The sequence below is a fragment of the Suillus discolor genome (assembly GCF_016758755.1).
Source record: "Suillus discolor strain FC423 chromosome Unknown F5147scaffold_3, whole genome shotgun sequence".
In the NCBI taxonomy this organism is placed as follows: Eukaryota; Fungi; Basidiomycota; class Agaricomycetes; order Boletales; family Suillaceae; genus Suillus; species Suillus discolor.
In genome coordinates, this window is record NW_024541250.1 from 1,146,269 (window position 1) to 1,173,770 (window position 27,502).

A 27,502-nucleotide genomic window follows, 5' to 3' on the forward strand; every position below is an offset into this window, starting at 1 on the left:
TCGATGATGGCGCCATCTTTAGATTTGTTTCAGACGCATTTCGCCCTTCCATATGCTTTGCTATAGCATTCGTATAAGTACGGTCACAGAAGAAATGTAAGCTCGTGCTTGCCTCCAGAGTCCAGACGATCCCGCATATGCTTGATATGTTCAAGTTCAGTGCTTACGGTATGATCTCTTTTTCGATGTAATCCACAAAACTAAACTAAATATGAGCATGAACAGGTCAAACAAATGTTGTGTAGATCCGAAGAGTATGCAGACCGACATTTTTGGGAGTTACGGAATTCGTATGTCATGATGACGACGCAGATCGGTTTATAGATTGATCGCAAGCTTGCGATACCCGGAAAGGTGGGTGCGTCATATCGTGGAAGGCGGGGGCGGCATATTGTAAGAGATGGAGCACAACTGTTTAGATCGACCTTTTTAGCATCCATTTGATCATGCAGTCTAAGTGTGTTTCAAGTCTGTGCCTATGGCATGCGAGAAACACGCGAGACGGATGAAACAAAGTCCGAGCTCAAGATATGAGTGTACTATGTAACCGGAAATGAAACGAAAGATGGCATGCATAACTACGATATTCGCTTTAGATGACAATAGTAAGTACTAGGGTAAATTGGATTGTTTGATCCCAAAGGTGTTGACCAATAGACCACAACAACCTTCAACAATACTATTATGGCTCTTGTACAAGTCTGAAAGGAAGTCTTATACCGCGTTGTTCCTTCCATACCCAGTTCGATACGCTGGGCCATGGATGTTGTTACAAAGGTGGAAAACTGGATCGCTAATTGGAGCAAAGAGGGAGAGTCAGAACTGTGCGTAGCTGTTTGCTTATTTTTTTGTGGCGCTCAACCTGACGCCCTTGATTCGCAAGTCGAAATTTCCTCATTTCACCTCACTCAAATCCTTCCGACTCTATTTGCGCAGAGGCTCTCACGACTGCTTACCATGCCCTTCTTTTGTCTGTCCTCACAACCTGCCAGCCCCAGCAGAGTCCCTTAAATGCGCAGGCTCTCGTAGCCTTTATCCAGTCTGTCCTCCTTGCACTTCCGTCCTCCTCCTCTGCGCGTGCGGGTCCACCCGTGCAGAGTATTGTATTCGGAGAGATTCTTGTGGATGTTTTGTGGTCTACAGACGCTCAACTGGACGAGTTCCTGTCAGACGCGAAGTCTACTTTAGTGAACTCTGAGCAAGCTTCTGGAGGCCAACAAATAAAGGACACCCCGAATAAAGACACTACAGATGTTGCAGAAAATGCAGCTCAACTGAGGCATTTCGTTGAGCAAGACAAGGAAACGTTAAGCGAGCTCGTCAAAAGACTTCTGGTAAGTACCCGTATATAATCCTACAGCATCCTGAATTTATCAACAAACAGTTCACTGGCATTGTTGATCTCGCCGTATGTCGAGAGCGCCTTGACTTAACTCTTCTTGCCAGTGCTGGTCTAGTTTCGGATAGAATGTCATTTGACAAGAAGGAAATACGCACTCGCACTGGACTTTTGTGAGTCGCATGTAAACATTGAATCATAATGTCATCTAATTTTCGTGCACGTAGCTATAAGCAGAACAAGTTCAACCTTCTACGTGAACAGTCTGAAGGCTACAGCAAGCTTTCGGTGGAGCTCACGAGTTCCTTGGGTCCTGCACACTCACATGCTGATGCTAGGCCGGTAGAAAGCTATGCCTCTATCGAAGACCGTGCGCGGCAAGTTTGGGAAAAGGTTATAAGCCTTATTGGTTATTTCGACCTCGACCCAAATCGCGCCTTGGATATTACCTTGGATGTATTATCGGTCAACGTGGCAACTCATTACACGTTTTTCTTGGCATTACTCTCATTTTCTCCATGGACTGGACTGTATAGGCGTCCTACAACGTCCACTGCTAGCCATATGGCTGTCGATCCCGTTACCGGGGACAAGAGCCTGGATGAAGTGTTGCAAGTCACCGAAGCAAATGCTGGCGATCAGTCGACACCACCTCTAGAAAATGATAGCGGCACGGAGTCTCGAGTGCTAGCACAGGTGCTTGGTTTCAAATTCTCTCATTACCAGGTCAGTTTTTTCGAGATGAATTGGTGCTTGCAATTCACTCTTCGTACAGTCATCAGAGACCCATGATTCACCCCTGAGGAACCTCTATCTAACTGCTGCCATCTTAATCAGGGAGGGTTTTATTACCGTAGAAGATCTTTACCCCCATGTGAGGACACGTCTCTGTCGAATGCCCGTTGACTTCCTGACAATGCAACAACAGCTTACTCCAAGGGATGTGGACATTGAAACATATCACAAGGATTATCTTGCCCAGGTTCAACAGCGCATTTCTGAAGCCAAGATTAGCCAGCTCGCCATGGCAGCTCCTTTGGAGTCATCTAGCTCAAGTTCGCAGCCTCGTGTAGAACCGACGGAAGTTAAGAAGAGCGCCATCGAGTCCAAACCTCCTAACCAAATCGCTGGGCTGGTCAACGGCCTTCTCTCTGTAGGAGCTTTACGCCCGGCGATCGCTATTCTGACGAGGATTCCTTGGCTTGTTGACGCTCACCCCGAGTTGGCCGATCTAATTTTGAGGGCTTTGAAGTATTCTATCGCTCCTCTGTATGATGCAACATTCGTCCTCAAAGAACGCAATCCGAGTTTTACACAACCTCGCACACGGTTCAGCGCTACTGGAACATTGGCTGTTCCAGTTCGTAAATATCAGCTATCATTAATAGCTCCCACTCCTCCCAGCACAGCATCAGTCGATTTCGTATTTTTCTTTCCTGACTGGACCCAACGCATCCCACTTTGCACTTCCTTCGACGACATGGTAAATGTGATTGAGCCTTTGATGAGTTTCATTGGGCTGCACGTATCGCGCGACGCCTTGTTTGTCACGAAGATTACGAGGTTGGGGCGCTCACAGCTGTTATCCACTGTAAGTCACTAGTTTACTCGTCTAACTGGTTTTAACTCGAACAATCATAGATTCCCTTAGATCCAATTTCCAGAAAACCGTCAGGCGAACCCGACGTGAATAATCCCGTTCGACAGTTTTGGTTCAAGCTTCTGCGGCTGTACTTTCTTCCTGCGCTCCCTCTCATTCGAGGCAATGCAGTCTGTACCGTTGACATTTGGAACGTCATTCGACAGTACGAGACGACTGCAAGATGGAGACTATATGGAGAATGGAAATCCGGCTACATATCTCATCCTGAACTTCGCATCCGACAAGTGCAAGCTGACCGTGAAAGCAAAGGCATTTTGCGACGTCTTTCACATAACACAATCGAGACGCTGTCTGGAACAGTGGCGAAACTGGCTCATTCGAATCCTTGTATCTTCTTCATGAACGCCGTCAACCAGATCATGGCATACGACAATCTTGCCAATGTCGTTATACAAGCATTGCGATATGTCACCAATATGGGATTCGATGTGCTCGTGTATATCATCCTTGAGGCTCTATCAAATCCCAATAAGAACCGTGTCAAGGATGATGGAGTCAACACTTCCGACTGGCTTCAAAGTTTGTTCTGTTTTGCTCCTTTGTTTTTGCCGTCCTTAGCATTTGTTTTAGGTCTGGCGTCTTTCACTGGCATGCTTTTCCGGCGATACAGTGCTGACCTGTCGCCTTTGTTGAAATACGTGGTTCACCAGTTGTATAATGGCCAGACGACAGAGATTGTCGTACTGCGGGAGCTGATTTGGAAGATGGCAGGCATCGAACCTCTTCCAAGCCTTTCGGATTCGCAAATCGCTGCGATGGCCGGAGGACCTGCTCTGAGAATTGAAGCCGTTGCCTCAACGACTCGTGGCGCTCGCCTTGATCCAGGTGACGCTGTCCTCAAAGGCCCACAACGGCTCGGAAAGACCATGTTAGAGACGAATCTAGCACTACCTCTCCTTATCCAAGTGGCACAGCAGAGACAGTCCTGTGTTTTCAAAGCTCCTGATGCTCACTTGAAATCCCTTGCCAGTTTGTTTGATACTGTAAGTCAAATCGCGTCATATGCTGTACGTGCTCTCATCATTGCTCTAGACTCATGGTGTCCTGTTGCAATATTTGGATCTGCTTACCTCGCCAGCCGTAATCTTGCCCAAAGACTATGCAACGCGAATCCTGCCTAGCCTTGCAGATCTTGGAGAGTTGTATGGGATAGCGCCTCCTATCTGCATGCAAATCATACGACCTATGCTGAATGCTACGATACTGGTGAGACATACAATCACTTTTAGCATACGCGACAACTGAGTAATGTTGTAGAGTGCTGCCCAAGAAAAGGAACGACTTGCTAATGAGGAGGCGGAAAAGAGACTGAAAGCACGTCTTTCTGCGGCAAAGCGCGAGCCCACCACCCCTAGGGTGGATTCACCTACTGGAATCAATGGAGCCAGCACTCCACGAGACACTGGTGATCAGAAGTTGGCAGCTGACAGTGTGGCAGAAGATGCAGTGATGGATGTCGAAGTGACTACAGCAACTTCAGCTCCGTCTGAGGTAAGCCACACTTAAAATAAGATAATAACGTTTACAAGCTTATCTTTGCAGAGCCCGTGGATACCGGATCTAGAAGCTCTTTTCGACGATGTTAAGCAGATTGCCAAGAACAGTGCTCTTGATGTGATTGGGTAAGTTATGCTTCTGGCGAGGTACCTGTGGTATTCAAAACTTTACAGGCCCGGTTTCTACTTAACTTTCTGGCAACTTTCCATGTATGATCTCGCGCCTCCGGCAGCCCGGTATGACGAGGAGTGCGCTGCTTTACGGACACTGAGCCGTCAAGAGGACTCCAAGTACATAGCAGCTGACCGTTCTGCTGACAGAACGAAAAGGCTGTCAGCGGGCTCCCATCGGGCTAAACGAGACAGATATAATGCTTTTGTGAACACGCTTGCTCAAGAGTTCAAAGAACAAACTGCTTCGAGAGTGTTCACGATGAAACGACTTGCCCGAGAGAAGCACCATTGGTTCGCCCACAGTAAGACTCCTTCAGTCACATCTATCTTAATTTCTGACATCATTCTAGCCGAACATCGCTCATCGGTATTGGCTTCTGCAATCATCGAGCATTGCATTCAACCGCGATGCCTCCTATCGCCTATGGATTCAGACTTTTGTGCACAATTCATCAAAGTCATGCACACACAAGGGACTCCAGGGTTCCCTACTCTCGTGGTATATGACAAGGTATGTCCCTTTTGCTCTGTAATCTACCGCATATTTAGGAGTGTTGTTAGTTGCTCGGGGACCATGTGAAGGCGGTTGTCTTTTCCTGCAGCGAATACGAAGCCAAGAACTATGGTGAGTCGTCTACATCTTGCGATCGTGGCTATCAGTAACCGTAGTCTCCAGGGCGCTTTTTACTGGGGATATTGACGGATCTCTGGAAGTGGGCTCAAGATGAGCAGCTCTTTTTGTTCGAGAATCGCACGAAAGTTGGCGGAAAGACTATTCTGCTTCCGGGTTTCCAGCATAGATGGTCAAGTAAAGACCATGCGAGTATTGTTCCAGATGACCTTCTGTCATGGACCGGGTTCAAGCAGATTCTCCGTAAATGGCATCGAAAACTGGGACGGGTATGTTTTTAGCAGTTTTCTGATGATCAAGCTAACATCCATGCTTTTAAACAGAGTCTTTTGAGCTGTATTGAGACAACGGAATTCATGCACGTCTACAACGCTATCATCGTGTTGAAAGAGATCCTTCCCGTTTTCCCTCTTGCTGCAGTGGGCGACGCCGGACCTGCCATCGACAACGTAATGGAGAAGTTCCTGGAAAAGGAAGAACGTGGTGATCTCAAGATTCTAGGCCGAGCGTAAGCCTGTTACTCCAGGTGTCTGGAACAACACTCATGATTAACAGTTATTCCGCGAGTCTGAAAAAACGAGAGCCGTTCTGGGCAGTGCCAAAGCCAATTACAAGCAAGGTAGTATTCACCTGTTGCAGAGAAGGACCTTTTTTAACGTTCTATCTACATAGTCTAATGGAGATCCTATGTCGCCGAAGCCAACAAATTCACTAGGTATTCTTCCTGAGAGGCAAGCTCGTACACCGGCTCCTCCTAACGGTGCTGCAACGCCGGCGGCAGATCGGGTTAGCACTCCAGTTCCCCTCCTTCGTACCAATGGAACGGCCCCACAAGTTGATCGACCCTCCACACCAGCAACGTCCACCAGGTTAGCCATTGACAGGCATGTACAGGTTTCCATGTTATTGTACCAGTTACTCATCGCCTGTGTAGCATTCCACGGCCAGAGAAAGTGAGACGAGTACGACCTGAGAAGGGTAGCGAATCACCGGCTCCCGATGGTGATGCCAAGGGTGTTGCAAAGTTTGACGTGATGGATGTCGACGCACCTCCGAAGGAACTGAAAGCAACGCAAGCTCCAACCCTCGAACACATCCTTCGCCCTACCCCTCGTCTCCACCCAAGTTCCTCCCAAAATGCCCTTCCGTCTACTCCGACCACTAATCCTAAAGATGCACCCAAAGTTCAGCGGCCATCGCCGTCGAGTTCTACCCCAAATGCGTGGGAAACCCCACACTCACCACGCCCTAGAACTGACGAGAAGCAGACACAACCGTCCCCAAGCGAGGCTATGCCACCACCGTCTGCTCCAAGCCAGACGATCTCGGCGCAAGAACTGCGCGAGACTGCCAAACAGAGTATTGGCAATCGCCCACCAGATCGGGCCGATGATAAGCGATCTCAGCCCGGCTCTGGTGCCCCATCCCCAATTTCTCGCCGCCGCACTCCTTCTCCTCCACCTCGTCCTGGTACAAGAACTCACAGCATGGAGAGCCGCGCCAGTGGCCGACGTTCTGACCGTGGAAGTGGCGATGGTGATCGTCCTGATGACAGGCCATCTGACCGTGAGGCTCGGGTGGAGCCTCGTGCACCTACAGGGCGTAAAGACGCTGCCACACACCCCCGAAGTGATAGAGGCACCCGAGAGCGAACATCTACGCGAGACAGTGATCGAGACAGAGAGAGTGAAAGAGACAGAGACTCTCGGCGGGACAGACATAGTGAAAGGGAGCGTGACAGAGACAGAGAGAAGGAGCGGGATCGAGACAGGGAAAGAGACAGGGAGAGGGATAAAGACAAAGATCGCGATCGTCGTGACCGAGACAGAGAACGTGATAGGGATCGCGACCGTGATCGCGACCGTCACCGCCGAGATGAGAAGGATCGTGACAGGGATTCAAGGAAAGATCGCGAGGTTTCCGGTCGTGGTCCTCCTTCTACCGCAGCTTCTGCTACCCTGGACACTCGTAACTTACCCACTCGTCCCGATCCCACAAGGCATAGTAGCAGGGCACAAGTTGGCGATGATGCACTCGGCAAGAGAAGACGTCCCATTGATGACGAGGTACTAATCTTACACTATTCACTGTCATGAGAGTGCTTAACATTTGACAGGCTGACCGTAATACCAAGAGGAGCTCCCGTAAAGAGGGACATCGTGAAGATCGCACTCGCAGGTCAGAGAAGGAGAGTCACGATCGACCTCGGGAATCCGATCGGCGTCGAGAACGAGAAGCACCTGAGGCTGAACCACGCCACCCTCTATCTGAACGAGTACGTCGCTTTCGTACTTTCCATCATCATGTGGCTCACGGTATGGCCTTAGCCTAGCGAGAAGCGATTGCCAGAGGGTCCTAGAAATTTACCTCCTAGTACACCTTCTGCACCACGGGCGATGGCATCTGGGGATGCGTCCAGAACCAAACCTGATATTACTCCTAGCCGAAGTGGTGGGGACTGGAAGGGCCCGCGTGACCATGGCTCACACACGTTCCCGGCCTCCACCAGTGGCGGGCTGAGCCAGGACGTGGCTCCAAGTTTACGTTCGCGCATTGGCGACAAAGAACCTCCCCGCACGGCTCCTCAAGCACCGTATCGCTCTGAAGCTCCGCATAAGGACGATGACCGCGATAACAGAAAACGAACTCTAGCAGGTATGCTATCATAAATTCAACGTATTCATGACTCACTCTAACGAAGATCGCGATAAAGATGTCGGCGAGGCCACCATCTCTGCTGCAGGAGAACTCTCGTTACAGCCTCAGAAGCGGCCACGGATCAATCGTAATCGGTACAATCCCCATGCCCTCCAGACTCATGGTTTAGCCAAAAGGACCTTGCCTATAGATCCACAGGCTGGGGATAAGTCTCGATCCACACGTTAGTTTGATTCCAGTTTTCCCTGCTATTTGAGTTCTGCAGTATATATCGTTACATTAGTACATTGTGCACAAATGAATCTGACTGATGAGGCTCCACTCTACACAAGTCATGAAAATTATTATATGGTATGTAGCTGTGGTGAATGAGTGACTACGAGTTGAATCGATGATATCCCGAGTTGAATCGCGGTAGGTGGCCAATAGCTGTGGTCATCTTTTAATCAAGGTGAGGAATTCCTCCCGAGTCTTTTGTTGAGTTCGGAAACAGCCCAGCATGCAGGAAGTGACAGTAATGGAACCTGGTTTCTGTACACCGCGCATGGTCATGCACATATGGCTAGATAGAACCGAAACAGTAAGCATAGAAATGACAAGCGTCGTAAACACTTACGTTGCTTCCATAACGACTGCCACTCCGCGGGGCTTAATTGCCTCCTGAACGGCGATAGCAATCTGTTTAGTTAATCGCTCTTGAACCTGCAGACGACGACTGAAAGTTTCGGCAATGCGCGCAAGCTTAGAAAGTCCAAGGACTAGCTGATTTGGGATGTACGCGATAGCGACCTATGGAAAATTCCGAGCATGATTTATGAATGTCAGTGGCACGCGTAATATCGGAGGCCACATACTTTTCCTGTAAAAGGAACCAAGTGATGTTCACAAAGGCTGGAAATATCGATTTCACGGACTAGAACCATCTCATCGTGATCCTCTGCGAACACCGCATCGTTGATTACATCTAGTAAGGCGGAAATGAGATAATAAGTACGCCGGGATTAGATCATAGATAAGGCGTGTTTCACCTGCTAGTCGCTCTTCGTATCCCCGAGTCATCCACATCATAGCCTGAGCGAACCTCTCCGGCGTCTTCAACAAGCCTTCCCGGTTGGGGTCCTCTCCGATACATTCAAGAATAGTCCGTACTGCAGAGACCATCATTTTCTCACGCGCAGCGCGGTCTGGTGTGGTCTCGTTCAAACGAGACACGGTGGATTTTGCTGTCATAAGAATGAGTATCATTGAGATGCCATTCAAGTATCATTGAGACGTACCAGGCCATCCAAGACCATTTGGGTCAGGAAGTGCGCGGTTTCCCTCGATAGCACGAGTGGGCACAGTGAGAGGCGTCGAAGTACCTGAAACCTGTCGAAAGCCATAACCTTCTCGGACTTGGGGAGGACTGGGAGGTGAGGCATGGGCTGATGAAGATGCCAAAAGAGGCTCGTTATCTGGAGCAGGGTCATTCTTAGATTGCGGGTCCCCGCCGTCATGGTAATTCGACCCGAGATTCGTTTCGGACTGCTGGAGTTCTAGTTGTCGTAAACCATTTGACAAGAGCTCAACGTGAGACGTCATTTGAACCGAATTCAGGGATGTTTAGTCTAAGGCCTGCTCAACGCAAAGAAAAAGAAACTACGAGTGAATCCTTATCGCGTAGCGAAAAGAACTGAGCCGTAGTGTCAATACAGCTGCCAACTTGCCGGTTAATTGAGTTCAGTACTCAGTGCGAACGTACCCGGTAAATTTGGCGAATGTTGTCACAGGACCCCGACTGCTGCCCGTGACACATGTCTGCACGTTTACTTCCGAGGCGCAAGCTCTCAGTGTCGGGTGACACAGCGCACTTAAGTCCGACGTATGTTTGCAAGGCGGTCCGTGATCTAACTAAAAATTGATGTAGATAGATGCCGAATCCGGACGACAAGGGAAGGAAGGTCATATATTCTTCAGGCAAGTCACAAACGGCCCTTGGGCCCAGTACTAGTGTACCTCGACATTCAAAGATGCGTCTAGAGAAAATAAAACCCAATCTGGCACTTCAGTAGGACCAAGCCGCGGACGTTTGATAGGCAACTTTTTGTTCTGTATGTAAGTCCGTAAAACGTCGATTTTATATCGACATACAGGTGGGAAGCTCTTGGGCGGTGGCAGTACGAAAAATTGTCTTCGTAAATGCATCGTCCCGAAAGAAGTGGGGTGGCAGGCCTGCCTAGACACGTCAGTGAGAGACAAGCGAACGTAGAAATAAAGCAAATCACCTGGATAAGCATTCGTATGCTCAGGCTAGTGAAACAACGAACGCGCTGTCATGTCGGGTACCTTTGATCAGAAACATCAGACCGCTGCCAATAAGTCTTCTTTTGTGTGGGCGCTTGACCAAGATAGCAGCCCTGAGAGCACCGCATGATAAGTTGATAACATCGTCATAGCTAGAGGATAGTTTTGTGATGGGCATGAATTACGAGTCGCTGAGACACGTACAGTGATATCAAGACGTGGCATGAGTGATGCTTGTGGTTCCCCAAGAGATGGACTCATCGGAAGCGGGAGTTGTAGCACCTGTGGGCTCGGCGGGTTCAAGTGGATTGAATTGGCCACGTCGCCTGTGGATGAGAAATTGAAGCGAGAATCAAAAGACGTGTTCGATTTCATATGAGTGGATACTTGTTATAGTTACCGTTGAGCACATTCTTTAATTTTGAGTGACATCCCAGCGGCCTTAGATCTCGCAGTAATCATCTATGAACGTACCTCCTGATGGTGACCGTCATTGGGAGAGCCACTAATACATAACATACATGTGCCCGTGGCACGGGTTTTCGGGCGGCGTGGAGTCGGGGTCCTCAGTCAGTGGTTGTCACCCAAAAACGGCTATTTGAAAGGATTCATGGCTTGGTTTAGCCGCAGCAGCAAGGCTCACTGAGCAACCCGGAGGTGTCCCATATTCCGAGTCCTCCAAGTTGCCGTTACTAGTAAGTTTAGGTCGGGGATGAGGCCTAGGCACTTGGCACTCGCGTTCTGTCACGTCCCTTTATTGCCGTGTAAGTTTTCTTATTCGCTCCTCCTGAATGCTCACGGAATGATTTCTGCCACCCTAAATCGTTCTTATAAAGTTTCATAAACCTTACTTATGTCTTCTGTTTTGTTCTCACTAGTTTCATGTCCCGGGACAGGTCTGCCAAACTCGTCCTGCCACACCGTTGCTCAAATATCACCTCGGATCTCATCAAAGTTGTATGACCACATACTACTTGTAGCGGAACAAAAAAGCTTTGACGTGAACCACCAAAAAGCTGTGACCCGGGACTCTTCTTAAACCGGGCCCTCTTTCCGGAATGGTCTCCTGGTTCACCGTTCGTATTCACTGAGAATGTGTCAAGGGTTGAAGCCTCGCAACCCATGCTCACCTTCACAAACCAACAGTACCAATCGTGTAAGCCTCAACCCGAAGCAATTCCCCTTAACGTCATGTCACTGCGTCCAAAAGGCATGGCTATCCTCTCGTGTTATTCCTCGCCGCAGAGGATCTTACCTCATGCCCGGCGCACATCGCCCCATCAACGAGGAAAACATTAAATCAGCTGTCACAATCACTCGTGGCTGCGTGTTTGAGTTGTTTAGTGTCCTTTGGAGTCTGCATCCAGTTCGCACCACACTCATGATGGTCATAAACGTGGTTCGGGGCATGTTTCCTGCCTTCAGGGGCTATTCACAAGCAATGATTGTCGATGAGGTCGGTGAATCCCACTTGTTTCCTTCATCTCTCTAACTTGGTCCCAAAGTTGCAAAATCTGATCTCGTCTGGTTGCTTCACTTGGTCACGCCTACTGAAGCTGCTGATCGCGGAAATATGCCGAAGAGCGCTCGAAACGGCACTCGACTCCTTTGCGTACGTTCGCATATTCAGACTACGGAATTATTTTCATGCTTAAAATAGTTCCGCAAATGAGACCGTTGTTCATGATTCGGTGCGCTTTTTCGTGGAATATCAGCAGATCGCACAACGTCTGAGGCTCGACATCCCGACACTCGCGGATCCCGTCGTAAGGGACTGTCTTCAAGAGTCCGATCTCTTCGTCAGGTCATTCAATGGCATGGGCGGGTTTGGGTTGCTTTCGCCGTTCGACTTCGTTCAAATTCTAGCCCAGATATCGGAGCTTGCATCGTATATCTGGGTGCTGTTGACCTTAACCGGTGGCTCTACACACATGGGTGCTTTGTTACTATCCATTATTTCCGCCCTATTCCCTCTTTTCTTGAACCGTTGTGGAATCGCTTCTTCACATCCTGAATCGGCTTATACGAGCAAGGAGGCTCGTACCGCGGAACGTCAGGAGAAGCTACGGAATCTAGCCTATAATGACACCCATCGACCGGAAGTTCTACTCTTTGGGCTTGGACCATGGATACTCCATTCCTGGGCAAATGCTCGCAAGGCAATGATGTATGACGAGCATTTGTCGCCACTAAATCAGCCTTCACTGTCACAAATACTGCACCAGATAAATGTATCCGACCTGCTGTTCGCGCTTCAGAATGTGAGTTGCCACTCTTTCCATAGTTAACAAGAAGGATCAACGTTCCGTAGATTCCAATGTTCCTGATGTTTCAATCCTCGTCTGCGTCACTGGGATCACTGGCACTATATCGGAGTTCAATTCAGTCGGTGGTTTATACTGTTGGAAATCTGGTCAATACAGCTCGCATGGCATTCCAAGGAATATTCTTCATGGGTGCCTTTTGCGCTGCCATGAACATTGAACCTCGACTGGCACCTCTGAGCGAAGACGCGGAATTGTATCCTAGCATACCTAATGGCATGAAGATTGAAGCGAGGTATTTGAAACTATCTATCGTTCCACGTGTATTTACCTTCCATTTCCGCAACAGAAATCTATCATATACATATCCAGGAAGCAAGGAGCCATCGCTACAAGACGTCAGCTTCAGTCTAGAAGCTGGCGAAAGTCTTGCAATAGTCGGGTACAATGGCTCAGGCAAGTTCCGCAAGAAATTTCATTTATGCCCATGTACTTATCAGAAGATGTCCAGGGAAGTCTACTCTTGCCAAGGTACTGCTACGGATTATAGATTTCGACCAAGGTGATCTCCTTATCAACGGTGTGGACATCCGTCGGTTAACTCCGAGCGATTATCACCGGCATGTCACGACCGTCTTCCAGGGGTTCTCGAAATACAGTTCGACCGTCAGAGAAAACGTCGGATTGGGTTTTGTTCAAAACATGCAGTCGCCCGCGGCCATTGAGCACGCCATGCGTCTCGGTGGTTCAGATGCATTCGTAGGCGCATTGCCAAACGGAATGAAAACAAAGCTAGATGCCTCCGGGTTTGAGTTCATGCCGTACTCACCAGCGTCAAGTTCATGCCATGGCATGTCCTCGCGGTTGCAGCATGGCTTGTCTGGTGGTGAGGTAAGTTTGCCTATTGCCAAACAGGCATTCTTGAACTGAATGTATTCTCAGTGGCAGAGAATAGCCATTTCTCGGGCATTCATGCGCGCAGATCGACCAGAAGTTGATCTATTACTGTTCGATGAACCCGTGAGTGTGTTTCATACCTGCCACACTACTTACATCTCATTTCCGAGGGTAGACCTCATCATTGGACGGTTGTGCTCAGAACAAAATTTTTGACACTATCGATAAAGTCTCTCGCTCCCCCCAAGGCGAAAGAATCAAAACAGTGATTTTCATCACTCATCGTTTGTCAACCGCCCGCCGGGCGGACAAAATCGCAATGATGGAAAATGGGGTGAGTCAATCACCGCGTGGCGAGTCTCACGGCCTAACGCCCCTTCGTCATATGCAGTCAATAACTGAGTTCGGGAGTCATGATGACCTATTGAAGAAAGGTGGTTCATATGCCATTCTATATAAAGCATCCGTTTAAAGCGTTCCCTTCGCTCTTACCCGTATATTCTTCCAGATGAACTATTTTGCATACTTCAATAGACTTCAATTTTTCGAACAATACTAATGAGTTTACTTACGCATGTGGCGCCGTTAATGTACCTCTAGAACTTACATATAGCTGTGCATCAAAACTGATCGCTCGTAGAATGGTCCATGTATGCTACGATGCCATCATGAATGTATGCGTCCACATTTTTACCTTCCAGCGGCTCAGCGACGGCCAGCGGACTGTCGCAGAAGCCAACTACAAGGCCAGCGTCCCTGATTCCTTGAATCAGCGAAGGGACCTGCAACTTGTATTACATCACAAGGGTGAGAAAATGTTTAGCGCCACGTAGTTAGGAGGTATCTCACCAATAATTTCGGATCGAAGAAAACACCCAAAAGGTTATTTCGTTTTGCAAAGTCTACGCCAGCAGCTACGCTGGATGACCAATAATGACACCCGGGACTTGTATCATCAGCACGGTATCTGGTCGACGCTCGTTGCCCCTCGTCAATTTGGCCGCATCGAGATGAAAAGAAAACCGGATCTGGTTATACAGTAAGATATGATCTAGCTCCACGATGCGAGTCGGGGAAGCACTGACAATTTGGTTGTTTCCAATTTAGTGCTACACAGACTTGTGGCGAAAATGAAGTGAGGGCTATTCGGCGACGAGCGAACGCTCCACCTAAAGCCGAAGAAGTCTGCCGGATTGTGCGCAGCACGCTATCAACAGCTTCATTCAGGTCCACTTGGCATCTTATGGAACCACGGTCTCGACGCTCGGCAGGCAGTGCCAACTCTAACGTAAGGCCGAGCTGCGTAGGAAGAACCTGCAAAGCAAATTACTTCAAAGAAACGATCGGACATCACAAGATTGAGCCCAAACCTGCATTGCATCCGCAAGGGTAATCATACTGTGTGACAGCATTCTGGACCATTCTTGCGCAGATACTGCTTTTCTAAGCGACTTATCATCGCGCCTCAATCGACGTGCCAGAGCCTGGAACTGGTCTAGATTGACATCCGAAACACCAAGGTCGAAAGAGGCCTCCGGTAAAAGATAGTCACCGAATATCACAGAATGCAGGTCGCGCGTGACTTGCACGGTGATATGCACGTGATTCCCGATCAATGATGATAAGGTTAATGTGTGCAACGGGGAGGCGGCGTTGGAATGTATCGAGGGTGACGTATATGTCGAATCCAGTGAGCCGGGAGATTGCTGCCACGGCAATGATGTTTGCGAATTGGAAGGTGTGCCTCTGGGTATTGCCATTGATTTCCAGTAGGTTTCCACCGCTCCGCCCACTTCCAACGTAACACCTTGAAATGGTGTTATGACACTGATTGAGACAGTAACCTGAAATGAATAGTCAACTGAGCATCTGGCAAGATGAATGGCTAAGTTAAGCCTACTTCTCCGATACTATGAAGACGAGTGTCAAGGATAGGAAGCGTGACATCTGATACGCCATTGCAGCTTTGCAAAACCGATGGATGAGCAATTGCACGCCCAATCGTTTTAGTGCCGAAATTAGGATATATCGAAAATTCCAAGCTCAACCCTTTCAGCGACGGGGATTGGAAGACAAACACATCGCACTCTTCCATTTGAGGCAATAGAATGCTATACGGAGCAGCATTGACGCCAGGACCAGCGGTGATTACCATTTTCAGGGGTTTTGAAGATGGAAGTGACAAATTGGGCGCAATAATAGAGCTGGTCAGACGGGGATGGAGTGTTACACCCGCGCCTCGGAAAAGGTTATTGTTAACGGTAACCTCGACGAGATAGTTCTTGTCCAAATAATTATGCCCGTATACACGATGCGGCATGATCGGAGGGGGAAGTGACAACGAAGGGATCTGATCAAACTCGGAATCCACTTGCATTTCTGTGTTATTCAGTGGAGACTTGGGGCCAAGACTAACGATTTCTGTGGCATGGGGTACCTTCGCTGCAGCTTCGATCAGGATCTCTACACACTCTCGATGCCCATACCAGGCCGCATAATGAACTGCCTGATGTCCTACTTCATCAGTCAAGTCCATTCGAACACCAGCCTCCAAAAGAGTTCGAAGGCAAGATGCGCGACCTTGGCGCGCAGCGTGAAAGAGGGGCGTCCACTCGTGGTACTTGTCTGGAGTATCGCAACCTCCATGGCCCAGAAGAAGCTTGACAACCTCGGCATGACCGTCCCGTGCGGCAAGATGTATAGGGTATTCGCCATTGCTATTTGGCATGCAACGTGCCCCTCTTTTCAGAAGAAGAGATACAATTTCTAAATGACCATGCTGACTGGCCAAAGCAAGAGGAATTAGATTGTCGTTCGGCGCAGTGAATGATGGCAAGATGCACTGGTCGCACAACAGCACTTGTACACATTCCGGACTTCCCTGCAAAGTGGCATAGACCAGAGGGCTGCAATTGTCCACATCGAGAACGTGTGGAGGTAGGGAAGCTTCCAAAAGCCGCTTGCAGACATGCGCGTACCCATGCATCGCCGCATAATGCATGGCAGACCGACCATAAACATCAAGCTTCTTTGGCTGTGATGACTTCTCCAAACACATATTGACGAGGCGAAGAGCCCCTGCGGCAGCTGCTTCGTGGATGCATGTTCGCCCATTGATATCGTCAACGAAGTCGAAGTCGAACGGGACTGTGATGCTCGCGAGTACTAAATCCGCTAACTCAGGTGGCGCATCGACGATAACCCTCCACAGCACGCGAGTGACATTGATTCTGCATCCATTCTGTGTACCAAGAAGATCCGAGTGGTGAACAAGATCCTTGATAGAGGCTTTATCCGAGTTCTCCACGGCTTTTCGCAAATCATGCTCAAAATCGCGGAACGGTCCTGCGTACATATTTTTCTCGATGAAGCTCACGAAATCATGGGCAGCTGGACCTTCAACCTTCAAGCTAGCAGATAGGTCCGTGATATCCAGGAGGCAGGACGCTACAGTATCAGACAGCTCTGATATGAGCTATTAAAATGTATCAGAACAATTCAAACTAAGCGATGACATCGCTTGCCTGCCGATTAAAGACTGGTTGGACCTCAACCTGCCTGGCGAGGTAGAGCTCCTTCGTTGTTGACCGCGACCTCTTATCCCATTTCTTCAAAATCTTCCTGAATCCTGTTGCGTTCATCTCTATAAATTGCTGAAAGGAGTTAGTTCGGGTTATACAAAACAGTCGTGTGGTCATTGAAGTACCTGGAGTTTTCCAAGATCCCTTTCGAGGAGGCGGAAGCCCTCCTCAACAGCACTCCACTCGACATGGTTCACATTGATTTCCTCGGACGTATCAGGAAGCCCGCGTATTGCCGCGGCGCGCCTCTTGGAGAGTAGGGTCTCCAACCGGAGCTTCAGCTCTGCTTCTTTCTGCAGGTAAAATGTATTGATCTTGGATTACCCAATGACATTAAGCCTCGTGTAGGTAGACACTTTGGTGACAAAACACACCTTCTCCAGTTCACGCTCTAGCTTGAAGAAGAAAGCGGCTTTGTGCGCCTGGAAGTCAGAACCACGATCGTCGTCCTGTTGGAGAACAGACAATATAGGTGGTTCATCTGGCTCATCTTGCGTTATCGGCTCGACGGGATTTGAGGTGTCTAGTTGGGCTGATACTGGGACTCGGATTGCTGTGGTACTATTCTGTGAAATAGGTCTCAAGATATCAGCTGGGCGGACACCAAGGGCCAATGCAGCGGCTTCGGACGCAGGTCGATTAGCAGCAAGGGACGAAATGATCTTCTTGAGAAATTTGTAGTCCAGATAGTATGCAGACCATCCAGGGACCTGTTCTGCCTGAATTTGTTTGCCAAACTGTAGATCGCAGCGTCGGTAAAAGCTCTGATTGGCAAAAGGGTTGTATGGTGAGCCTGACCTTCATAATAGTCGTTTATTGTTCAAGCTCAAGAAAGGGGGCTGCAAAAAAGTGGTAGTTGGTCAGACCATGATGGTTGTCCCAAGAAGGGTTTCGGAAGAGCTAACCTTGATCGAGTCCCTAAATTTCATGCACGTGCGTCAAAATAATGTTTGCCCAGATAAATATACGCGGTGATACCAACTTGCCAAGAGCCAATGCGAAATCGATAATCTTGTGTGGCAGTTCTCCTGAGTCGGCGTTCGCGCGATTCACGCTCTTTGGAAGGTTGTAACGTACAGTATTACTTGTGTGTGTTCTAATAGATCGCGGTTCAGAATATACGTATCTATTCATTGATCTACGGTCGTAACGCTCGCGCCAGTCCATCGGTGCGCTGGACAAGGCTTTTAAGATAAGGTTCGTGTCGCAGTCTTGCTAACACTATTTACTCTCAGTAAATTGTTCCTCTGTTCAGGTGGAGCCTGCTCGTCGGTCTGAGCACAATCGAGGAATCTGGCAGCGAATAAGCCGCGTCGTCACAATGTACAACTTTTTCAAGTCCAGAGATATCCGCGACTCGTTGCTTAGTATTAGGCAAACACCCACAACTTATAAGCACGGTAGTTTGAGTTCGTACATGCAGGTACTTCTCCAGATGCCGATGAGTTTTGAATTATTCTGAATCTCGAGAGTACACCCGTTGTGTTATAAGAATCAGATCCACTAAGCATTTGCACTACTTGTGGATGGGGCAAGTAAGGACGAAATTCTGACCCGAGGGATACTTGAATAGGTTACAATGATTGACTGAAGACATGTTTGAGCTTCAGCGCAGAAGTGGATCTGTTATGTACTCACTACGAGTAGAGGCTAGAATCGAGGAGTGTCGGGAACTGGTCAACGATCTTATTTGAGCCATCCATGAGAATGCTTTTCGTTGGACCACCCCTAAAAGAATAAAATAAACCATATCCCCATTACTTGGATGGGGCAAAATGACCGTCAAGGCCAACTTTGTGAAGGGTAGCCGAATATGCTCCGATCTATAGAGCGAACATCAAGAACTGTAAAAGAGCTTTGAGGAACAAGTACGCCTCGGATTCGCTGTCTGGATTCCGCAACACAGCGTCTGCTCGATCATAGAAATATCTCTGAGGAAGAGTTGGCCAGGAAGAGTTAGTATCAGTCGGAGTCAGAGTGTGAGGACATCTGAATATTCGATGAATACTGTGGTATCTCAAAGGTGAAACGATCTACTTACTGATTTAGCGCGCGGTAGGCAATCGAGTCCGAGTCTAAATTCACATGGTTTGTCGCGGAATGTCACATTATGTCTATCACACGTGACAAAATGTCACAAAAATGCACACATAGAGAAAAGCGCGTCGAAGGAGTTCAGAGCTCTCTCCAGAGAATCTAAAGCGCCACATTTTCCAAAACCTGAACTGAAATCTTACTTTGTCATGCATCCAGTATCCTCTTTCGCGCTCAAAACGTATTAGGAACAACTTGAACCATGCACTGATGGGGAGTTTCTCCGTGGTCCAGGAACAATACTTGCAACACCTAGTCCAACCCATTTGTCACGACTCTATGCGACGGACATCATCAGTCACCTGCCCTATCGTCACTCAGCCCTGAGAAAAGTAAGAATTACAAAAAGCGGTACTCACCACTTGGTCCCAGTATCCTCAAATCTGCTTTGCTCCCAAACTGCTCGCCCTTTTCGGTATGTCGATGAATGGGCTACCAATTGGTATCCCAAAATGCAATCGAGAATCAGATAGAGAATTGTGCGCGCTGCAATGTGAGTATCATAGGGAAGGTTGTCAAAGCATGGGGGAGAGGTACACTGCTGTTGGTGAGACGAGTGAACTTTGAAGATGGTGTTTATTCAACAAAATACCTGCCAAGGCTGAGCGCTGAATTTCATAAATTCAGGTCCATGTCAAGTTCATGCAAGTACAATAATATTCTTTAACCACTCTGGTCCCAATCCCCGCGGAAAATATTTACCGCAAGCTGATTGCACGAATTCTTGGAGTTCTCTAAGACGGAGGAGCTATGTAAGATCTCTTTATCGTACTTCAAGCTGGGGAGAAGCTGTTCAGGGAAGATATGATTTATCGTCTTTGGGGTGTAAGCCACTGATCCTTTCACTAGAATAATCGATAATCCAATGGAAATAAGCCATTACTGATACTCTCTCTTGAGTCTGGCTCAGATGATAAGGAACCGAGCCAACTCCCTCTGAGGCCCTAATCCCTCTCCTATAAATTGAATTTGGGTAACAGGCATACTTACAGTAGGGTCTCATCCCGGCTATATCTGACTTGTCTATCACATTCAGACATTTCACTCCCTGTTGGGTTCTCGTCCAGTTCGAAATCATTCAACTCATTCAGACTATTCTTTTGGCAAATTTGTTTTCACTGCTTAACTGCTGGGAACCCCTTACTAACCAAGTAAGTTCTTGCCGTTTGTAATTCCTTTACCATTATAACCATTCGTCAATGGTCTCTAGGGGATATATCTAAGCTTGATAAGAGAAGGCCAAACTTATTGGCGTTCATCAAACTCTCATCACGAGTGCTCTTCGCATGTGATGATGCCGTGAGCAACCCCTGCTGCCTCCATCCATCCATCGAGCAGCTCCCTACTGACTGTTGGGAGTTTATTTCTACACGTAGCCCACACCGGCCTCGTATGCACAAGTAGCGATGCATCTATTCACGAGCCAAAGGATCTTGGCGATTGGCCGATCTTGTTTATCAGGATGAGTGTCGTATCCTACTGAATGAGATTGGTCAATCAACATCGAACTCAAGTTTTTAAGTACTTTTTTTGACTACATCTTTGAACTTGGTCAACAATATCACTATTCTATTTGTTGCCAGACCACCAAGTAGAGGTCTAGCCAAGTTACGCCGTTTAGCGCATGCATCCGTTCTATATTTCTGTGCGCATTTGTTGAATATACTGTGATTTGATCTCCGTATCCAGCTTGGCGTAGCTGGACTTAATCGAATACAGTGCATGGTGTACTATTTCTTGCTTGAAGGACTATATCAAGCACTATGTGCAAACTTTTTACACACGACAAGTATCGTCATCGTGAGCATCCAGACATAGATTTCAACAATTCAAATGAGATGGGTGGGCAACGTCGCAACGCATAGGAAATGCAAGATTTCAAGCGGAAGTCTGACGCGCCCCAGGGCCTAGCAACTAAGAATGTCATAGGAACACTCTTCATATGATTCTTGGTAGTTAACTACGAAAAAACACACAAAATTAGTAGGTATGATGTACCAATGCAAATAGATGACTCAGGAAGCGAGCGTCAATTATACCAAGACTTTCCTGAGCTGCCACGCCTTCGCGGGGAGGAGTGTTATCGGGCAATTACCATGTTGCTCGACGTGGTCGTGTACGCAGCGGTAGCAGAATACGTAACCAGACGGCAATGCTGTGGCATTGTGAATAAACTCTTTGCAGAGCGGGCAGTATCCGTATTTTGTGTTGTCGATGGTGATCCCTGCGGGATGCGGTGGAAGGATCTGAGGTGGAGGGATAGCTGGACCAATAGGGGATATGGATAATGATCGCGCAGGGGAGCCCGGGGAGTACCACCATTCCAAGAATTTGATGAAAAAGATGGCTGTAGGTAAGAGAAGCCTCAAGGAGTCGAGCAGTAGTTGGGGTGATCGCAGCAGGAGCCGTCGAACTACAGCTAAAAAACCGCTCTTTGTTGGGGAAATAGCATTTGGCTTCGCTTGTGCAAGCTACCCAGGTGGTATGAGTGCAGTGTGAATGACTGAAATGGTAAACTCACGAAATCATCCATATTGAGTCTTCTGAGATCGACTCCTATCCAAGCTAACCATGGGCGATAGAATGGCGTACGATCGAATAAATAGGCTACATTATGTGCGAGAAGCCATGCTTCAAATCCGATGTTGAACCATGGGTATAGTGTTTTGAACTTTCTGCGTAAAACGCCTGCCATACTCTGGAAATACCTGTCGAGCATTGTGTCATCGTGAAACGGTACTGCTCACCTCGTCTGTGAGTTCTCGTATATGTCTTTCGCTACCTCCATCTTCCAGGATATCAGAATCAATGCCTCCACCGAGCGACTCGTAGTAATCCTGCCCTTTCGCTCGTAGATAAGGTACAGTAATCTGGGTTCACAGGGGTGAGGGGTTGTCTGGTCATCACCGAGAATTCTTACCAGGAGAAATAACGACCGCCAGATCTCGCGACTTCTGAGCTTCTCACCGGCTGGTATTCCACCAACAGCAGCTATTGCTCGTTCGGTCGCTATCCAAGGTCTTCTGCGTCTCTTCAGACCGTAAAAATTCTCAGAAAATGATGCATCTAGTAATATTGATAGCGCACTTGAGTTCACTGCATCAACTTGCCAAATCTACTCACTATGTTTGCGGAGATAATGGCGTTCGACGAAAAACATGATGAAGGCATAAAACTCTTCATGGCGGTTGACTATACGAATCAGATAGCGGGGGTAACGTTGAGCGAACACCTGGCAGGGGTGAGTAGTGTGGTTCTGTGGCAGATTCTGAGAACTTACTGCAAGTACATACTTTAGAGCAGGTTGAAGCAAGTCACGGAGCTGCTCTTGAGCAACTAATTCAAACAAGGAGGGCTTGAGCGGATCTCCACCCACGTCGTTGAAGAACTCCATGCATGTAGAATGGTCGTCTTGTTCAAGTTGTTAATTCCGGCTATTCACATGTTTCGAATTCACGTGGCGTGGCGTCCTCGACGATGACTGGGAAAGGAACGATGGCAAACGCCTAGTCCAGACTCCACAGTGACTCAAGTTGATGGTTGAACTTCATTGCAAGGTCTATCCTGTGTCGAAGACCCATTGTAAGCTTACTTTTGTGGTATACTAGTTGTTGATACGCTAGCAGGCCTGTTAATAATATATAATGAATTATCCCTTCACCTTCAAATTTGAGTTGTCTGAGCATATTCTATGTTCAAGTTCTATTGTCTTGCATGTAATTGCCTCCATCTGGTATAGAACAATCCCTGCTCCCAAGGTCCGTGGGCCACTCCCTCTCTCATTCTCCTTCTTGACATTCCATTGTACATTTTCGTCCTCATGTTTACCTCCTTCCACGCAATGATACCTTCAGACGCTGAACTCGCTTCTCAAGCACTCACTGAGGAGGGCAATTATCGTTTTCCATCATTTTCTGCGTCTGACGCGGTCACGCTTGGTTTGTCTCTACGCAAACGCTTCCGTGCGTCCTCTCGACATTCAAAAGGCAAAGGCCTCGTCATCTCTATACAAACTATCGCGGGTCATACGTTATTTGCGTGTACCGTGGGCGACCTTGGTCACCCAGCCGGTGTTGGGGATGTTAGTTTAGATAGTTGGACAAGTGTGGATGGCATGGTTGGAGTCGTGAGGCAGACTGGCCATTCGAGCTATTATGTCGAGAAAAGCATGAGCGCAATGGGCAAGTCAGCAAAACAGCTGGGGATCCAAGGAGACTACATTATTCACGGGGGAGGTAAATAACTTCTGCCATATACTTCTGGAAACGAGCAACTTAAGTTTGCTTCCGTTCAGCGTTCCCGATCTGGTTGGACGTTAGTATACGTGTTATTTGTTTATGAATTTGAAGAGCTGATTGAGGCTGTATAGAATGCCCATTGTTGTCCTATCGCTGTTGTTGCTTGCTACTCGGGTTCAAGTCAAGAAGACCATCACGTATGTCTTCTTCCAAAACTCACTCGATTCAACATTCACACACCAACCATTAGCTTGTGGTAACAACTGTACGGGATTATCTTCACAAAATCAACAAGTCAGAAGGTGCACGAATGTCAGCCTCATCTGTTCTAGGGACAGAGATGCATGCGCCTCTCCCGTCTGTACCAATCCGGGAGAGCACGGTAAGCTCATATCAGCGAGTTGAGGTTCGCCAGTTCATTAGCGAGTAAAGGCATGGCTCACAGATCCTTCCCACAACGCACTTGGCATGAGAAGGCGGTCCGAGTCGCCATTTGACCATCATGACGAGTGAGATACCAATAGATGTAACATATATTATCGTGTGGGGTGAGCGGTGGTGTGTAATAGTTATACCAATAAGATGGGTAGCTACGATAGTCATAAAGTGACATGCACTATTCGGAGCTCTCGCTGTGCGAGGGGGCGTGCCTGATAACCCGGATGCTTTCTACAAACAACAATCAGCTACGGAAAGGTTGAAGTAAGAAAGAAGCAATATACCGTGTCTAAGGAATATCTGTCTTTGGCCCTGTGGTGAAGATGAGTCCGCGCTTGGGTCTGGGTCACGAAGCTCAAAGTTCGCCTCAACGTAAACTTGGGTCCCTTTCTGGAGAGTGCGCAAGTAGTTGGTCTGATTGGGATTGAAGCAAATGATGTGGTGCCACGTGGTTCCAGCCTCTTGGCGGTCTGAAGCAAGAGTTCAGGTGATACTAATACCCCAAGAAAACTAGGTTTACTTACTGCCATCAGGGTTAGGAGGTGGAGGTGGGTAGTTAGTGGTCGCAACGGTATAACTGAACACAATTTCAGAAGGATATCTCGGAAAAGACATAGAAAACTTACGAAGCGTATTCCTTGTCACCCTTGGTAGTACGAACTTCAGGGTCTTTGCCTAGTCGTCCAATGAGGATGAGCTTGGAGACATCATATGCACGCGTCGAAGTTGTTGAGAAAGCCTTGAAAAAGAAAATTGTCGGCGCAAGACCATTCTTAGAGGACTATCAACTTACGCGACGCGGTATGCGAGAAAAACTATGACGAGCAAAAGAAAGCATGATTCTGGTCTTTCAAAACGCTTTCTAGCAAAGTTGTACTATCACTTTTATGTGACAGTAAGGTGTTTTGTTTGTGCTTGTTTGGTAACTCGCCAGTCAGTAATTAAGCAATTGAACCAGATTGCATAGATTCTTCTCAAATCTTTGTACATATCTTTGTATCTCCATCTGTAATCTTTAAAATGTCCAGACATAGGCTTGTACGAAATATGAACATCCATGGTATGCACGAATCATCCTGATGGCAGTTTAATTTGATATTCATCGTGTGACTAGATGAATTGGATGATGCTGCATTGTCCGACGGAGGAGACGAGCTCACTCCCGAGCAGCATGGCGAGTGGCCCGATATATGTGCTCGTGATGCACGCTGAGAGCTCAATACAGCTCAAATGACGTTCTGTCTTGAACAAATCAGAGAGCTCATTGGAGATGAAGCAGTCTCAGGCCTCGACGATGACTTCATCAAGGAAACCCTATGGGACCAGTACTTTAATGTAGAGAGCAGTTTATCGTATTTGTATGGTGCGTAACACATCAACCTCTTTAACCTCATGTCTTTCAACTGACGCACTCTTGACAGATGAGCAAGACCGGAGAGCGTCAGCTAAAACTCGCAAAGGTAAGTTTCCGACGTAACCTCTCATTTGTAAATAGTCTTGCATTCGCTCTTCCACCATGTTGTTGTTACCCCCCGTTTTGGATCCCGTTTATGGAACCGGCTACGCCGTAGACGAGACGAGGAACAGGAAGGTGCATGTCGTCTCCACGATCCCTGTGTCAGCCTTCGTACAGTCAGGAGCTAAATGTGTCTTAGTGCGACCTGACAGTATTGATATACTACCATCGGAAGGCGAGGAGGTCCATGATGAACCACAATACGTGGCTGGACCGACAGGCTACGAATATTACGATGGCGACTTGGACCGACCTCGAGTTCCCCTCATAGTATTAGCACAGCAAGGTCAACATGAGGTCTACTATCCCGAGGAATTTCCAGAAGAGGTCGACTCGGATGATATACCATTGGGCGTCTTGTCACGCGGCTCGAGGCTCAGCACCATTACGGAGATTACCGAAAGGACTGAACCCTCTCGCCACTGGCCTTCAAAACAGCAGCTCGTAGCTTTGAATAATCCACGTGCATCAATGATCACTGATACCACAACATCGTACGGAGAAGTTATTGGTGTGTTGGTATCAGCAAGGATTTGATTATGTGACTGAAGTCAGGACAGATACTCGCCAACGCAGTACCGTGGCGCTAGAATATCCTGAGACCGCGATGGACCCAAACTTCATCCCTCCATCACCATCGCCCTCCGCAGTACAACGTCTTTCGAGCTACGAAGCCGCTCCATCGCTTGCTACATCAGTATCACAATCTGATATACGCACAGAGCCACTTCCGCTTCCAACAGAGCGCGCAACATCGCGTGCAAAATCATCAGTTGTTCCTGTACCACCTCTGGATACTCTTCCCGAGATTTCTGATTTCCAGTCGAAAGCGAGCGGAAAACCGCTCCCTCCGAAGCCTCCAACCAGCAGTAAACCCTCTAAATTATCCATGCTTGCGAGTTCTCGTGCAAGTACGAGGAGTTCTCGTTCATCGGATTTGGAGACGACTTCAATACTTACTTACCCCGCCTTACGACCTACCGCTGAAAGTCGATTATCATTTGCAACCACTATAAAACCCCCACCTGCAGAGAAGATACTTCCTTCTATAAAGGCTCCGTCTACCACCCCTTCTTCTATGTCTGGGCATGTCAAACAGGCTATCCAGACAGCTTTGGAGTTAGAAGCTCACGATCGCGAAAGAATTGCGAGACCTTCTCCAAAGAGCGAGTCGAGCACGGCGTCTAAGGCATCGTCAGTTGCTACTGTCAAGCCAACGATGCCACATTCGCCACCTCGAGCTGACGCCACCCCAAACTTGCCCATCATGCGCCAAGAGGTTGAAGCGAAGGCCCGCCCTCAGTCCAAGCTCGCAGCGCTTGCCCAGGCGAAAGCCAGTGCCAATACTAGTCTCATGCCGAAGCTTCCGAAGTCCCCGCCCAGTTCGCCTCCAAAGGAGCTTCCTAAACCTCACACACAATTTTTCACGCCCATCGCAAATGGAGCCACAGCTACTACTGCTATAACCACATCCTATCAGTCACTCCAAAGTCTGTCTAGACCGCAGGCTCAAGAGCCTGCATCGTTAGTTCAGATGCCCGGTGCAGAGCCAAAGCAATCTAAATTGGCAAAGAGGATCAAGAAAGCGAGTGAAAAACCACAGCCAACACCACCCGACGACGATACCGATTCCTGTGACATCATACAGTCTCCTTTATTCATACCAAAGCCAACTAACTCTCGTGCGTCTCCCTCGGCATTCGCTTCTTTACTTCTCGATGATCCTCTAACACCCCCATCTCCCGAAGACAAGGCCACGCATTCAGCTCACAAGTATGGGAGGGAGGTGCCGAACCTTGTAAAGGTGTACGAAGCTTCCCATTCGCAGAGCCACTCCAGCCTTGGTCTCTCACAGTCCCAACGACACAAGTCGTCTCGCCCTAGGGCTGCACTACCGGGGATGAAGATGAACTCGGGATTTGCATTTGACGTTCCAAGCCCTGACGATATCGTATTCAACGCGCGTCGGGGAACTTCTTTTTCCCACAGACGGTGAACGAACCTTGGTTCCCTGCTCCATCCGCCATTCCTTTGTTGTATTTCTCTACTCGCATTTTTATTTTATTCATTCATTTTTCCGGAGGACTTGTTTTCTTGTTTGTTTGTTTCTTGTAGACCAGGTTGTGGACTCTAATGGAACTTTTTTGCTGATTGTCACTTCAGCTGCGAAGGAACGCGAAAAGGCGGAGAAAGCGGCGCAGAAGAAAGTAGCGAAGACACCTTCTTCGTC

The 27,502-nt window shown here is 48.1% G+C and overlaps 8 protein-coding genes across 8 annotated transcripts; 4 read left to right on the top strand and 4 right to left on the bottom strand.

Moving 5' to 3' along the window:
- Nucleotides 1–719: 719 nt before the first annotated feature.
- Nucleotides 720–8,285, top strand: F5147DRAFT_668157 (transcription factor/nuclear export subunit protein 2-domain-containing protein). The gene is made up of 22 exons (XM_041435331.1): nt 720–824; nt 884–1,334; nt 1,385–1,512; nt 1,567–2,065; nt 2,115–2,213; nt 2,268–2,930; nt 2,981–3,521; nt 3,573–3,985; nt 4,035–4,208; nt 4,260–4,493; nt 4,545–4,624; nt 4,673–4,974; nt 5,023–5,183; nt 5,234–5,297; nt 5,349–5,572; nt 5,627–5,811; nt 5,859–5,922; nt 5,976–6,187; nt 6,238–7,369; nt 7,420–7,578; nt 7,631–7,958; nt 8,017–8,285. Exons 1-22 carry the CDS (start codon nt 760–762, stop codon nt 8,187–8,189), a joined length of 6,351 nt encoding a protein of 2,116 aa, XP_041299198.1. The 5' UTR covers nt 720–759; the 3' UTR covers nt 8,190–8,285.
- Nucleotides 8,286–9,690, bottom strand: F5147DRAFT_668163 (uncharacterized protein). The gene is made up of 5 exons (XM_041435332.1): nt 9,239–9,690; nt 8,990–9,184; nt 8,816–8,925; nt 8,578–8,750; nt 8,286–8,523 (listed from the first exon to the last, which is right to left on the bottom strand). The coding sequence occupies exons 1-5, from the start codon at nt 9,540–9,542 to the stop codon at nt 8,397–8,399; spliced, it is 909 nt and encodes a 302-aa protein (XP_041299199.1). The 5' UTR covers nt 9,543–9,690; the 3' UTR covers nt 8,286–8,396.
- Nucleotides 9,691–10,956: 1,266 nt separating this feature from the next.
- F5147DRAFT_197321 (P-loop containing nucleoside triphosphate hydrolase protein) lies at nt 10,957–13,962 on the top strand. The gene is made up of 10 exons (XM_041428529.1): nt 10,957–11,008; nt 11,113–11,700; nt 11,750–11,856; nt 11,905–12,505; nt 12,556–12,803; nt 12,858–12,964; nt 13,020–13,399; nt 13,451–13,528; nt 13,581–13,739; nt 13,797–13,962. Exons 2-10 carry the CDS (start codon nt 11,338–11,340, stop codon nt 13,875–13,877), a joined length of 2,124 nt encoding a protein of 707 aa, XP_041299200.1. The 5' UTR covers nt 10,957–11,008; nt 11,113–11,337; the 3' UTR covers nt 13,878–13,962.
- A 63-nt stretch (nt 13,963–14,025) lies between these two features.
- Nucleotides 14,026–17,790, bottom strand: F5147DRAFT_767830 (uncharacterized protein; the record flags this gene model as incomplete). The annotated part of the gene is made up of 9 exons (XM_041440912.1): nt 14,026–14,193; nt 14,255–14,433; nt 14,491–14,719; nt 14,776–15,249; nt 15,306–16,880; nt 16,921–17,058; nt 17,112–17,300; nt 17,361–17,723; nt 17,785–17,790. 9 exons carry the CDS (start codon nt 17,788–17,790, stop codon nt 14,026–14,028), a joined length of 3,321 nt encoding a protein of 1,106 aa, XP_041299201.1.
- A 3,186-nt stretch (nt 17,791–20,976) lies between these two features.
- On the bottom strand, nt 20,977–22,565 carry F5147DRAFT_668183 (Pex12 amino terminal region-domain-containing protein). Its single transcript, XM_041435333.1, has 6 exons — nt 22,361–22,565; nt 22,204–22,312; nt 22,001–22,146; nt 21,828–21,950; nt 21,602–21,778; nt 20,977–21,551 (listed from the first exon to the last, which is right to left on the bottom strand). Exons 1-6 carry the CDS (start codon nt 22,472–22,474, stop codon nt 21,114–21,116), a joined length of 1,107 nt encoding a protein of 368 aa, XP_041299202.1. The 5' UTR covers nt 22,475–22,565; the 3' UTR covers nt 20,977–21,113.
- A 335-nt stretch (nt 22,566–22,900) lies between these two features.
- Nucleotides 22,901–23,748, top strand: F5147DRAFT_565491 (uncharacterized protein; the record flags this gene model as incomplete). Its single annotated transcript, XM_041430755.1, has 4 exons — nt 22,901–23,315; nt 23,375–23,394; nt 23,450–23,515; nt 23,569–23,748. The coding sequence occupies 4 exons, from the start codon at nt 22,901–22,903 to the stop codon at nt 23,746–23,748; spliced, it is 681 nt and encodes a 226-aa protein (XP_041299203.1).
- On the bottom strand, nt 23,493–24,656 carry F5147DRAFT_668189 (uncharacterized protein). Its single transcript, XM_041435334.1, has 5 exons — nt 24,550–24,656; nt 24,383–24,495; nt 24,281–24,333; nt 24,041–24,226; nt 23,493–23,987 (listed from the first exon to the last, which is right to left on the bottom strand). The coding sequence occupies exons 1-5, from the start codon at nt 24,592–24,594 to the stop codon at nt 23,935–23,937; spliced, it is 450 nt and encodes a 149-aa protein (XP_041299204.1). The 5' UTR covers nt 24,595–24,656; the 3' UTR covers nt 23,493–23,934.
- Nucleotides 24,657–24,742: 86 nt separating this feature from the next.
- Nucleotides 24,743–27,399, top strand: F5147DRAFT_197542 (uncharacterized protein). The gene is made up of 8 exons (XM_041428531.1): nt 24,743–24,816; nt 24,871–24,930; nt 24,982–25,119; nt 25,178–25,216; nt 25,279–25,347; nt 25,412–25,783; nt 25,833–26,954; nt 27,021–27,399. Exons 1-8 carry the CDS (start codon nt 24,777–24,779, stop codon nt 27,266–27,268), a joined length of 2,088 nt encoding a protein of 695 aa, XP_041299205.1. The 5' UTR covers nt 24,743–24,776; the 3' UTR covers nt 27,269–27,399.
- Nucleotides 27,400–27,502: the final 103 nt, after the last annotated feature.

Excerpts from the sequence above, each read along its gene's own strand:
- F5147DRAFT_668157 (XM_041435331.1), top strand. The coding sequence starts at position 760 with ATGGATGTTGTTACAAAGGTGGAAAACTGGATCGCTAATTGGAGCAAA. Across the intron at positions 5,184-5,233 it reads CTCTCGTGGTATATGACAAG|TTGCTCGGGGACCATGTGAA; the intron begins GTATGTCCCTTT and ends GAGTGTTGTTAG. Across the intron at positions 5,298-5,348 it reads ATACGAAGCCAAGAACTATG|GGCGCTTTTTACTGGGGATA; the intron begins GTGAGTCGTCTA and ends CGTAGTCTCCAG.
- F5147DRAFT_668163 (XM_041435332.1), bottom strand. The coding sequence starts at position 9,542 with ATGACGTCTCACGTTGAGCTCTTGTCAAATGGTTTACGACAACTAGAA. Across the intron at positions 9,185-9,238 it reads AAATGGTCTTGGATGGCCTG|CAAAATCCACCGTGTCTCGT; the intron begins GTACGTCTCAAT and ends TTCTTATGACAG. Across the intron at positions 8,524-8,577 it reads GCAGTCGTTATGGAAGCAAC|CCATATGTGCATGACCATGC; the intron begins GTAAGTGTTTAC and ends GGTTCTATCTAG.
- F5147DRAFT_197321 (XM_041428529.1), top strand. The coding sequence starts at position 11,338 with ATGTGTCAAGGGTTGAAGCCTCGCAACCCATGCTCACCTTCACAAACC. Across the intron at positions 12,804-12,857 it reads GGCATGAAGATTGAAGCGAG|AAATCTATCATATACATATC; the intron begins GTATTTGAAACT and ends TTTCCGCAACAG. Across the intron at positions 13,529-13,580 it reads TATTACTGTTCGATGAACCC|ACCTCATCATTGGACGGTTG; the intron begins GTGAGTGTGTTT and ends TTCCGAGGGTAG.
- F5147DRAFT_668183 (XM_041435333.1), bottom strand. The coding sequence starts at position 22,474 with ATGGAGTTCTTCAACGACGTGGGTGGAGATCCGCTCAAGCCCTCCTTG. Across the intron at positions 22,313-22,360 it reads CTCTAAAGTATGTACTTGCA|GTGTTCGCTCAACGTTACCC; the intron begins GTAAGTTCTCAG and ends CACCCCTGCCAG. Across the intron at positions 21,951-22,000 it reads GGCGGTCGTTATTTCTCCTG|ATTACTGTACCTTATCTACG; the intron begins GTAAGAATTCTC and ends CTGTGAACCCAG.
- F5147DRAFT_668189 (XM_041435334.1), bottom strand. The coding sequence starts at position 24,594 with ATGCTTTCTTTTGCTCGTCATAGTTTTTCTCGCATACCGCGTCGC. Across the intron at positions 24,496-24,549 it reads TTTCTCGCATACCGCGTCGC|GCTTTCTCAACAACTTCGAC; the intron begins GTAAGTTGATAG and ends TTCTTTTTCAAG. Across the intron at positions 23,988-24,040 it reads ACAGATATTCCTTAGACACG|AAAGCATCCGGGTTATCAGG; the intron begins GTATATTGCTTC and ends TGTTGTTTGTAG.
- F5147DRAFT_197542 (XM_041428531.1), top strand. The coding sequence starts at position 24,777 with ATGTCCAGACATAGGCTTGTACGAAATATGAACATCCATG. Across the intron at positions 25,217-25,278 it reads GTCAGCTAAAACTCGCAAAG|TTGTTACCCCCCGTTTTGGA; the intron begins GTAAGTTTCCGA and ends TCCACCATGTTG. Across the intron at positions 25,784-25,832 it reads ATCGTACGGAGAAGTTATTG|ATACTCGCCAACGCAGTACC; the intron begins GTGTGTTGGTAT and ends AAGTCAGGACAG.